The 13,468-nt window shown below is 33.6% G+C and overlaps 2 protein-coding genes across 2 annotated transcripts in view; one reads left to right on the top strand and one right to left on the bottom strand.

The window, feature by feature from the left end:
* Nucleotides 1–13,468, top strand: part of LOC111055871 (dynein heavy chain 1, axonemal) — a 357,355-nt gene that overhangs the window by 141,371 nt on the left and 202,516 nt on the right. The window lies entirely within an intron of this gene.
* The window catches only part of LOC111058990, a 104,534-nt gene that overhangs the window by 74,593 nt on the left and 16,473 nt on the right, over nucleotides 1–13,468 (bottom strand). Inside the window, exon 2 of the mRNA XM_039439159.1 lies at nucleotides 9,580–10,067. Coding sequence (XP_039295093.1) covers nucleotides 9,580–10,056 — 477 coding nt within the window. The 5' untranslated portion in view covers nucleotides 10,057–10,067. The remainder of the gene's footprint in view (nucleotides 1–9,579; nucleotides 10,068–13,468) is intronic.

The following is a 13,468-nucleotide window of genomic DNA, read 5'->3' on the forward strand; positions in this document are numbered from 1 at the left end:
TCATAAATTGGGATTACCTTCGATATTTTTAGAGTGTCTGGGAATTCACCTGTTAGTAAACTCAAATTTATTAAAAGCTGAATAGGACGTATTAGTGAGTGGATGTTATCTTTAATAAGTCTAGCTGTATGCGATCGTGACCAGGGGCGCTATTTCCTCTCATGCTGCCAACCACCCGTCTGATCTCCTCTTGTGTAACAGATCGGAGCTCAAACAAAGACTCGACAGCATGATTGGAGTCAAGTACCTCTGGATCACCCAAAGCTGTAATGGAGTCAGCCAGGTGCTTTCCAACAGAGGCAAAGTACTTATTGAAATTGTTGCTAACTTCAGAAGCACTCTGTTGCTCAGTAGACTCTCAATCTTTGATGAATTCATTGACAGGGAAGGTAAGTTTTTGTGTAGATCTACCGGATATTTCGTTAACAGTTGACGAGAATTTTTTAGGATTGTTTGGAACATCATCGATTTTGTTTTTATAATAAATGAATTCTGCTTGTTTGATCAGAGAATGGAGTGTATTTCTACATTGGAGGAATTCATTTTTTAAGTTTATGTTGAAAGGTTGTCTATTTAATTTCTTTTTTAGTTTATCTCGATATCTGATAGATTGTATTAGTCCCATACTAATCCATGGCTTTAATTTGCTATTTTTTGCAGTGACCAATATTTTTTTAGTATTATCATCTATTGTTTTTTGAAGAGTTTCGGAGAAATGGCGAGTAGCCACATTCACATCATTCTCTTCAGTGATTAGGTCCCAATTCTGCAATGAAATAGCATTATTGATCCCCTGCCAATTGACTTTAAAAAAATACTCCTGTTTCTAAACGAGAATGAATCGTTAATATTAATTACATCAATAAACCTGGATCAGCTACCGTCTATAGAAGGCATTAACAAGACAGAGGATCGGTAACGTTGTTCTCCCATCTTTCCCCACTGCCATTATAACGTGGACCTCACTATAGTAATTTATAAATTCGCCATCCAGAGATAGAACATTGTTGAGAGTATTTTATCATTTTGATTGATTAGTTGAAAATAAATCCATAGTACCCTTTTAAAAACTTTTGTATATATACACAACTACTAGTTTCGATCATTGCAATCTAAATGGATAATAAATTGAGTAGCCCTGAATTAATACGTTATTAGAACATTTGGATTGAGTATAATTCAATATTGTATTCATTTTATAACTAATTTTTTCATTTTCTGATTGTAGTATGCTATTCGTACTTACAAATTACCTATCAAATAAGATATTCTCAAAACATTGATGTAATGATTGTAAAATAAATTAATAAAATTAATGAATTAGCGATTTCAAACGTACTGATAACAATCAACATTGGCAATGATGGTGCCAAGAGTATTTTATTGATGAATGAGCGTGGGTATTGATACAAACCCGCGTATGAGTGAACAACTCTCTTCCTGCTAAAATCTTAGAGTAAAGCCGGGTCCACACTGTTCGACAAACATGTTTGTTGAGGAGCTCAGGGACAAGTATTTTAAAAAGTTTGGACAATCATTTTTGTCAAACAAAAAATTACTATTTTTCAAAACATGTTCAAGGTTAGCAGCTGTAAAACAGCTGTAAAACATATAACCTATTCTTCCCACTTACAATAATTATTTTGTTTGGTCACGCGTCCACATTGGCCAACGGCAAACATTGTTTGTCAAACATAATAAAATTTGCCCGAGCTTTTTCAACAAACATTTGTTCAGTGTGGACACGGCTTAAGAGAAACCTTTAAAGAGAGAAAGAGTTCAATTTTAATTATATCATTATCTTATATCTCTCATCCAATTTTTAATTATATCATTCGAAACCGTGAATCACCATCACACAGGCATGAATATCCAGATTACAATAGATGTGCAATAACAGATTATACTAAGCTGAAAACTTCACATCACATTATTCTGTACTGCAGAAGACACTTCAGAGGTGGCTCCTCTATGGAATAGGGCCTAAAACTCTTCACTTTGAATAATCCATGAGGGATTATTCCATTGGGACACTCTTTCTTCATGCTCTGAGAGTATTCTGATGGGAAACGCCCACTTCAAAGATCTCTCATACATTTTCTGTGGATAAGCTGCAAGTCTATCCATATCATGGATGTATAAAATGTTCTAAAATTTTTACAATAAAAAAATTATACTGTAGTTATTGCGCCGTCTAGACCAGTGAATATAGATTGAAGAAGATAATAGAATTATTAATATAGAATAGAATTTTCAATATAGAATGGAATTTTTAATACAGAATAGGGTTCTTAAGTATAGAATTACATTTATTTTCTCACTGGTCTAGACTGGTAATTTTGGTGCTGTGTAAACAGAAACAAACGTAGAGGTTTGAAACCGATGTTGAACCGATCAACAACCATTCTGAGAATGACGCGAACCCATTATGTGAATTCTATTTAGCCAGTACAGAGTACAGTATATTATGTATATGCAGCTGTAGGCTGTGCCTGTAGAATAAATTAGTTAAACACTAAGGCTCAACTCACACTTACGCGACTCAGGTCGAGAAGAGACTCGACTCTAGTAGAGAGCATGTGTTTCCAAATGGTGACACTCAGACCAGTCGATTCTAGTCTCCGCGACCTCACCATTCTAAACACATGCCCTCGACTAGAGTCGAGTCTCTTCTCGACCTGAGTCGCATGTGAGTTGAGCCTTAGAACAATAAATTAGTCATGCAAAACTCATATTCATCACTGTAGATGAATTCTATATTGAATTGTTTTTGGAAAAATACTATTCACAATTTCAGGTTTTCTAATCCCGAAAAACCCGGGATTGACGCTGAGAAATCCCGGGATTGTTGGGTATCAAAAATGGGATTAACATCCCTATTTCAATTCCATTTATCTAATTTATTGCAAAACTTGAAATCTTCATTGGCATAAAAGTCACAATATCTTTTCGAAAACAATTAATTTCTTAAAACTGTTTATAGTCTATTTTTTGGACTCAGTCATTACAAACAAAACTACAGTTCCAGAAGCAGTTCACATTATCAACCTGATCTAATCTGTGAATTATTACCTGCATATCCAGTTATCGATTATGGCTAAGGAGGAATAATATTGGAGATTAGCAAAGTACAGGTTTTTGCGAATTGGGTGAGCTGCTTATCAAAACATGATTGAGTTTTCCTGCTGTATCCGATTATCAATATCTCCACATACTTCATTCCGTTTCACTGCTCCAAAATGCAAGTATTCTGACATTGAGTGTTCCGGGAAGACTGGACTGGAGAGTGGTTTAGGAAAATGTATTATTCAATACAGTTGGTAGGTGGGTGTGTTTATTTTGCTATCAGCTGCCAGCACACCTCACGAAGAGCATCGTTGTTTCCCGTTCAAACAGTGCTGCCAGTTTGTAGTGAATTCCACCATAGACGCTGAATAAATATACGCTGGATTTGAATGGTGAGTGTTGCTTGAAAAGGTCCAAGAGAAATGGAAAGAAAAGCGCTGAAAACTTCTTGAGAATGCAAAGGAAATTGAACGAAAAGCACTCAGGAATTTTTACTCCCTGAGGCCATTTCAAAGTAGTGCGAGATTGGTCGAAACAAACAGGAAAAATGGGTGACTAACGTTGGTGAGGCAGGAAAAAAGAGGGAAAGAGAAAGAGCGTTAGGAAAACGGAGAAAATACGAGAGAGAGCAGAAGAGGTACTTGTGAGAAGGGACTGGAGAGACCCGGTGAGTGAGAAAAAATGGGAAAATGAAGTCTGGTGAAAAAATGAGCAAATGGAAAATGGTGAAAAGGCGGCGACAGAGAGAGGAAAAGCTACTGTGAGCTGATATTGATACCATTCAAAATCAGAGTTATTGAAGCCGCATCGAAGAGAAGCAAAAGAGCGAGAGAGAAGAGAGAGAGAGAGAGACTGAAGAGAGATTAGATTAGATTAGATTTCTTTATTTATGTATGTTACAATAATTACTGGCTTATACACTAATTTACATTAAATTACGGTAATGCTAATTATTCATTGAATTTTACAAAGTATAAAAAATTGACCAATGAGCATAAAGATTAAATGCAATTAGAATAACTATAATATAAAATTTTGATGTAGTCTAACTTCATAAATCGGCGGTGTATCAACAAATAATTGTCGATTCTCTAAGAAGGATATAACATAATATCCTTCCCATAAACACTTGACCGGGTTGTGATGGAATACAGCTTTTAGGTATTTTATAACATGTGAATATATGATTTGAATCTAGAATTATGGGATTAATGAATAAGATGAATGATATTAGAATGAGTAATAGTGAATACAATATTGCATTAATGATTCAAAATAGATAAATGAAACAAACCTTATCGGGTGGGATTTAATTAAGATTTTAGAAATTAATTGAGTAATAACGACGATATACAATACTAAAGAACAGAAAATTTTGAGGTGAGATGAATATATTATGTAAGATGGATGAATGAATGGAAAGGAAGGGAGATTAGAATATTTGTCATGCAGGATTTAATTAAGATTTTAGAAATTAATTGAGTAATAATGACGATATACAATACTAAAGAACAGAAAATTTTGAGGTGAGATAATGAATATATTATGTAAGATGGATGAATGAATGGAATGAAGGATGGAAAGGGAGGGAGATTAGAATATTTGTCATGCAGTGCTCTAGGGTTGGACAGATTCAGTCATTTTTTCTATAAGATATTATTTCAAAGACAAGATAAAGCCCGCTCGACTCTCAATGCATTTAATAGAGTTTATTCTATTTTACTATTTATTTATAGAGTTTATTCTATTTTAAGTTTATTCCATTCACGACAAGCACTGACAAGGAATGTTTTAGAATAGATAGTAGTTCGGTGATTAGATATCCTGAGAGTGCAAATAGCACCAGTTCTAGTATGGGAAGCATCTATCCTCCTAACATCGAAAATAAATTTGAAATCATTTTTGGAATAATTAGGATTGCAATATTTCAAAGTATCTCTAACAAGTTTGATTATTATGAAACGTCTCTGATGGGGAAGCTTCAGGGTAGAGCTAGCAATGTGTGCTGGGGTGATATGTTTATGGCGTTCAAGAGAGTAAACAAAACGTAGACAATAATTTTGACAGCGCTGCATTTTATCATTGAGTGTAACTTGCATGTCTTTGAGGACAGAGTTGCAGTACGTGAAATGTGGAAAAAACAGAGATTGGATCAGTAGTAATCGTATACTTCTAGGAAGGACATCTTGTAATTTTTTCAGTGAATGCATTGCTGAGAAAACCTTTCTACAGGTTTTATTGACTTGTTCTGACCAGTCGAGGCTTTTATCCATAATGATGCCTAGGTTTTTCACTGAGCTGCAGTAGAGGATCACACTACCATCGACACAATTATTTTATGTATCTAGTTGAAGTCGCTATTGTTTACTAAACGTGAGTAACCAATAATAATTATGGATTTTGTTTTGCTTGGGTTGTGTCTGAGGCCGTTTCGTCTTGTCCAATCCACTATTGAACTTTTGTCTTGATTCATTTTTTGCACGGTTTCATTTAGTTTAATGATAGGACAACTTGCATAGATTTGAAGGTCATCTGCATATGTAAGGAAACTGGAAAATTGTATAGAAGAGGGAATGTCATTTGCATACAGAGTGAGAAGAAGAGGGCCTAAAGTTGAACCTTGAGGAACACCACACCATGTGAAACATTTAACCAATTTTACCTGTTCTCTCCAAGAGAGACACACTGTTTCCTATCTGTAAGATATGAATCAAACCAAACTATAGATTGATGATTAAAACCAAGGCTAATTTTTTTAGAAGAAGTTTGTGATCAACAGTATCAAATGCTTTTAAAAGTGAGAGTGAGAGAGAGAGAGTGAGAGCAAGTGTAAGAGAGTTGATAAAAATTAACCACTGCATCTGTGTATCTTGCAATTGAACAATAATATGGTTAAGTGACGGTTTTTATGATAATAATAATATTATGTATTCCGAGTATAACGTAATATAATGCATTTCAAATGATCCTTCAAGAAGGATGTCCTTTCGATCGAACTTAGAAAAAAAAGATAGTGTTAGAAATAATATGAGAAATGATAGAAAGTCTAGACAGGATTATAAAGTTAAGTATCATTTTTTTTTTATAAATTTCAATTGCCAAGACTATTTTAAATTATTATTATATTTTATGTTGTCTGAAGCCACAAATCTGAGCAGTGCTCAAGTGGCATACAACATGTCATTTCAAGAACATGAATGCCATAAAACACTCCTCAATGGTATAAGGACAAGCCTCTAACAGTGTCCCAATTATCTTTGATACTAATAACTTATAGCTGCTGCACAGCCTTATATCCTCTGGAATGCAATTAAAAGACTAGAGTCCTGAATAATACGGTCCCTTTCGAGAAGAGTCAGTCAATGATAGGGGACTGGAATAATCCTGTACTATTACTTCGTGTTTCATAAGTATGACAAATCCGGTTAGCATTAAACATATTTTTGTTTTGAACACGAACGAAAAATCTTCCAGGAAGTTTTAAGTTTTAAAGACCGGTAGTTTTAAAGACCGTAACAGGCAATCAGGCCTATACCGTGGAAGTCAGAAGGAGAAGGATATAAAAACTAGAATACTCTAGAAAATGTAAGAGTGGAAAAATATTGAAGGAGTGCTAATGAGAAAGAGAGATATTGATTGATTTAGAATCGTTATTAAGATCGGAGCTGGGACTTCCGGTTTTTCTCTGCTACACAACCCTTTACATTTCACAGGATCCATTTCATTTGGGAGGGAGAAAAATTAAATAGAAGAAGAGGGAAGTGAGAAAGGAAGTGAAAAAAGAAAAGGGAAAGCTATGTGGTGTGTGAGAGAAGGGGAATGTGAACTTTTTGTGGAAGTGATTCCGAATGAGGAAGAGAAAAATGAAATGTGCAGTATGTGAAAATTGGATAAAATGTGTGTTACTAAGGACATGTGATAGGATAGAGCAGGGAGCGTGAGAAGAATGGGATGGAGTGAGAGAATGAATAACATGTGAAAGAGAAGAGATCGATGATTCGCCCTGTGTGGAGATACTTATTAAAGCTGAGAAAAGATAGTTCTGGAGAATTTGAGTTTACTACACAGTGCTTCACAAGAAATCGTTTGAAAGCTCCTTCCAAACGGAAAACCCACTTCACATTATCATCCATTCTCTCTCAAAAAACTAATACTGTAATTCACTATGAACTGTCAGCATTTCTATAGAAGCTAACAACACTATGCTTCCCATTCAACCAATGAGAGTGGATCTCTCATACTTCAGCAGTGTGTGGGTTTTAATCCCTCGACTTTTTCCCTATCAGAACAAGAATAACCAATGACGCAATTTCTGGAATTATTATTCCTATGAGCGAATGAGAAAAAAGCTTATCTACACCATTCACCAGATTCGATGCTACCGGATGGTGCAATTATTTTAGTGAACTTTACAATCAACAATTCTCATCTCTCGAAACAAAATTCCATTTATGGAAACTGCCTGCTGTTTCATTTCAACGATCTGTGATTTTCAGTGGTGAACTGAGTGGTTTTTTGGTGTTCTGATGAATAAACATTAACAGATGTCTAACTCTGTTATGACAGTAATTTCCAAAATATTGCGTTTTCCTCTCTACTGGAGATTAATACTGTACTCAGTCTCGAAAAAGTAAATTCCTGATCTATGTGTGATATTATAGTTGATGGAGTTTTGTTAGCTCGCAATGAGTTTTTGTCGTAATATTTGATTACAATAATTTATAACGTCTATAATATTAGGTCAACGTTTCATTTTTCGATTGATATCTGTACAATTGGCGACTCTTCTTGTTTTGATAAATTCTGTCTCCATGATACGTGAAGAAATTGCATCTTCAATCGATAAAAATGTATTATGATTTCATAATAAGTGAATGATGTATGAGATATGAGAAATTTGTGTTTCACTTGAAGAATGTACATTGCTTGAATTGATTTTGATTATGACCATATTAAGCCAAGTATTTCTGTCCTGACGAAATTAATATTTCAATAACATCTAATTCACGTACCATATTCTATCTGAAATTAAGTCAGACCAAGAACAATCATTTTTGAACTGGAACTGACACTCTTCCATTAATTGTTTCAAGTGTTTGTGTTTTGTTTCAATGTGGAAATTAGTAAAGAATTGGAAAGTCGCACATAACCTTTATTTGGACAATTTATTTTATGAAATTGGGATGAAAAGAAGTTTTGGACTGTAGTCTGTTTCTTTGCCCTCAAGTTGATTGTAAATGATAAATAAATATAAAATTCCCGGGAACATGCATCTGTTCTAGAAATTCAAGTTTCCTTTCAATCATTTCAATTCCCGGAGCGAGTCGGGAAGATATTTCCAAATACTATTTCCATCCTGGAATGCCCTCATAGATAAAGTGCATGAATACACCAACAGTATTCTAAGTTTTCTCTAAATTTGTGTTTAATCATTGCAATATGAGTGAAGCTATTCTCCTCTAATTAATTTGAGTCCTTAATTAATTGATTAATTAATGGGTAGCGGTGGTGTTTCATATGACACCCACTCTAGTAGGGAGCAATTATCTATGATCATGCGCAATAAACATTTCAACTGCATGTTTTCATGTTCACATCGTAGCAAAACATGGAAAATTTCATTCATATCCAGTAAACTCAGCATAGCATTCACACATGAAAGGAGCATTCTGGTTATGAATAAATGAATTTTGGTGATACCAATTAGTTTCTTCGAATAAATACATCGTTATATAATATAATATCTGGTACTCGTTGATTGATTCGAGCCTTTATTCAAATGAAATACATAAGTCAAAGTTTTCAAATTCATAAGTGGAATATTGAATTGAATTGAATGACTGCCTTTATTTTGACCTAGGAGGGCGAAGTTAGGGCGCAGTTGGCCCTCTCTTACACTTGACCCTCCAATAAAATACTAAATCATTATTTAACAACGATACTCAGTAAAAGAAAAATGAAACAAAGCAATATTTTATATGAAAAAATAGTAAAAATAACAATAATAAGTGGATTAGTTGAATAGACTTGAAAGTAGAGCATTCTTAATAATTATGTTAAATGACAAAGATCTGTTAGGAAATGAATAAAAAGTTTATGAAAAAATGATCGAAGAAGCAAAGAAAAAAAACAATATGGCTACAAACCTTATAAGCAAGATGAGAAAAATAAGGAAATTAATATTAAATACTTCTAGCATTAAATTAATTTTGAGAGAGAAAAAGAGTATTTCTTACTATCTCTCTTTAGAGTTTTCTTTTGAAGTTAAACTTGCATTTCTTAAAATTTCACTTAATTAGTTAATTTTGAGACTGAATATAGGAGTATAAATGGAAGTATCAAAACTATGAAAAATATGAAAGCAAGAAAAGAAAACACACACACACACACATGCGCGTGCACCCCCCGCTAAGCTCAGCCCCCCATTACCGTTGATCAACCGGAAGACAGAATATAATGTAGAATATATGTTGGAATATTGTAACTACAATAGAGTGAATGTAACTGGCTTACCTGAACCGCAATGAATCTCTCCACGGTGAATGCCACAATCAACCAGACGCTGAGGAAACTGCAGACAGAGGAGAAGTACACCACCCCCTGACACCACCCCTCCTCATTGAACACCCTCAGCCCAAATCCACTCAGCCACACCAGCAGCAGTGTCACATTGAATCCAAAATCAGCCGTAGCCAGCGCCGCCAGATAATAACTCGAACTTCTCATCTTCAAATGGGTCCGCAAAAACACAACACACGACAACAGATTCCCCACCAGTCCCACGGATATGATGGTGGGGATGTAGTACAGATGGAAGAAGTCCAGGTCGAAGAGTTTCATGATGGCGGGGCATTCCTGGGTGGGCGGCCATGATTCTTCGTCGTACTGTTTATAGTCACCGTATTGCAGGTCCTGGTCGTGGTAGTGGCTGGAGTTGTAGTGGCTAAACAGAGTCCAATTGCCGTATGGAGGGACGTGGTGGTGGTGCATTACTCATCAGTCTGCAAGCAAAAACAAAAAACAGAAGTTTGATTAGAATGTGTACATGAAAAGTAGGATTACACATTTTTTGACCGAGCGAAGTGAGGTCTTAGATTCAAGTCGACGGTTTTGCATTTCTCTTTATCTTTATTCACCGAACGTAGTGAGGTCTATGTTTCAACTCGATTTGCTTTTGTCTGTCTGTATGTAACGCGATTACGGCCGAACGCGTTGATAGAATTCGATGAGATTTGGCAGAAATATTACTTTTTCAACTGGGCGTCGATGTATACACAAGGTTTGTTGAAATTTTGCATTTTAAGGATACTATGAAAAGAGAAGTAATTCCCCCAAACTCTGATGTCACTAAGCTTAAATATATATATATTATTATATTATAAAATTCTTATCTCACTGACTCACTGATCACGATTTCTGGAAAACTACTGGATGGATTGCAACAAAACTTAGAATATAGCTTCCTCATACGTCCTAGGTGCTCACTAAGAAAACTTCTTGCGATATTTCAACTCTAAGGGTGGTTTTTAAGGGTTTAAAGTTCGTCTTTTAGCATGTATATTCTTCTTCCCCCAATCTCTTGAAATATATCAAGTAATATACAATTGGAATATATTCAAATAATTGAAATGTCCATATCATATGTTACTATAGAACTATAATCTAGAGAGACTACCTATTCGAAACAGTTGATAACTGGCGACCAATTAAAAATTTTGTCAGGTTGGCATTAAGTTGAGATTATTTCATTAGGTTGGCACCAAGTTGAAGAATTAATTAAAATTCATTTATCGAGAACAAATTGATTGGGCATTGCTGCTTCAATCAGAGCTATTCCTGGGAGTATAGATAATTTTCATTTTTCATAAAACAAACTTTTATGACGGGAGTTGCTTCTATCAATAAATTGATCCTATTCTATCAAGACGAATTTTGTTTGTGTATCCGACAGATCGCGAAAACTGCTTGAATGGGTATTTTGAAAACTTCAGAAGTGTCCGTTGTGGAATCTGTTTGTAAAGAATGAGGAAATTCAGCCAAAATTTAACTTGGGCGAAAGAAAGGGGTTATTTATTAAAACGGCCAAATAGCTGTTGTTGCTTTTCCTAATGTGAAAATATCTTGCATAGAAGTAAGGCGCTTTTCCCATGAATCAATTATTCCCAAACATTGATTGTACTACCAAAGAAAATAGAAGGTAGCTTTCGATAAAAATATTGGAGAATATGTTTAAGTTGACAGTTCGTTGACTGTCAGTATTCCTCATTAATAGCATTAATTCTCCCCTTTCAAACAATGCTGACACATTGATGTGAATCTTGCTATAATCTGGTTACTTTAAATCAGATGAAGAAAATAATGCTGATGATCGCTACTGTTTCAATTTCAATCATGTTTGACATTTCTGCTTTTGATGCCAGCTGTTATTATTATGTGAATTAAGCTCTCATTGAATGAAATCATAATCATTGAAGTCAATAATTATACTAAGAAAGCAATTTGTTTGAATATGTGTGTTTGTGGATATATGTATCTATGTCGGACGGATCTCGAAAACGGCTCTCACGATTTTGATTAAATCATGAATATATTGTGCTTGCGACAAAAAAAAATATTTTGGAACAGGTCTCAACTCTGGGAAAATTTGTTGAACTACCAAGAGAAAAGATTATTGGTCCCTCAAGTAGCAGCTGATCAAAAAAAGTTTTCCATAGTCTGTTGAAAACGTAAGAAAATGTGAGCAAATAAAAAACATTATAATAACTGTAGTTGAGTCACCAAATTTGGCCACCTTATTTTAAAACATTGCAGTATTCATGGAACATCTGGAAAAATAGGTTCAGTAAGTGATCGGATGATAGATAGCAAAAGAAATTTAAAATCGATCTTTCCAAACATATAGTAGTTGAAAGTAATGCTCATTGTGAGGTGATAGGAATGCGACTAATCTCTTCAGCTTCTGTTGTATTGGTTCCTCTGTTGCTCCATGTTTGTACGCAGCCATGGCCTTGAGAAGAACAGTTGCACTGTCTGTTAATTCATAATCTGGACTGAATACCACGAGAACGAACCAGAGAAGCCTTCTATTAAGAAAAACCCTGCTCTTATTAATTCTCATGAAATTTAATCCTGCTTGAAATTGAACATGCTTTTTTATGCTACTTGGTCTGATATTTTCATGTTTCAAAATCAGCTAAAAAATTATCCCATTATCTGCTCCTATTTCCTTTCATGATGTTATCACGACACAAGACAAACCTATTGATATTGATAGATCACAAGTAAATTCTAAAGTTGTCAATTTAGATAGAAATTGAACTGAGTTACATGTTAGTTTACATCCAAATCTTCATCCTTAAGCTTTTGGTTTCAAGCTAAGATCAAAGGAAGAAATCATATAATGGTCGTCAATAATCAAAGCAATTGAATAAACTCTATTCAGATTTATGCAAATTCACATTAAAATGATCCCACTTTAATATTTATGGAGGTAGAGTTTAGGACATGTGACATCAGCCACAATAAATGAAAACCAGAAGACATCTATAGGCGCCCAGACAAGCTGTTATTAAGTTCTTTGCATCCTATTTGATAGTGCATAAGAATTGCATTCAATAAGGCATGCAATGAGGCATGCAATTCATAGTCTACACAGCTGCTGATTTTTTACCGAGTTACATTGAGATATTGAACATTTGAACATTTAAACATTCAAACATTTAAACATTCCAACATTTAAACATTTAAACATTTAAACATTCAAGCATTTGAACATTTAAACATTTAAACATTAAACATTTAAACATTTAAACATTTAACATTTAAACATTTAAACATTTAAACATTAAACATTTAAAATTTAAACATTTAACATTTAAACATTTAAACATTTAAACATTTAAACATTTAAACATTAAACATTTAAACATTTAAACATTTAAACATTTAACATTTAAACATTTAAACATTTAAACATTTAAACATTTAAACATTTAAACATTTAAACATTTAAACATTTAAACATTTAAACATTTAAACATTTAAACATTTAAACATTAAACATTTAAACATTTAAACATTTAAACATTAAACATTTAAACATTTAAACATTTAAACATTTAAACATTTAAACATTTAAACATTTAAACATTTAACACATTTAAACATTTAAACATTTAAACATTTAAACATTTAAACATTTAACATTTAAACATTTAAACATTAAACATTTAAACATTTAAACATTTAAACATTTAACATTTAAACATTTAAACATTTAAACATTTAAACATTTAACATTTAAACATTTAAACATTTAAACATTTAAACATTTAAACATTTAAACATTTAAACATTTAAACATTTAAACATTTAAACATTAAACATTTAAACATTTAAACAT

This window comes from Nilaparvata lugens, chromosome 12 (assembly GCF_014356525.2).
Source record: "Nilaparvata lugens isolate BPH chromosome 12, ASM1435652v1, whole genome shotgun sequence".
Classification (NCBI taxonomy): Eukaryota; Metazoa; Arthropoda; class Insecta; order Hemiptera; family Delphacidae; genus Nilaparvata; species Nilaparvata lugens.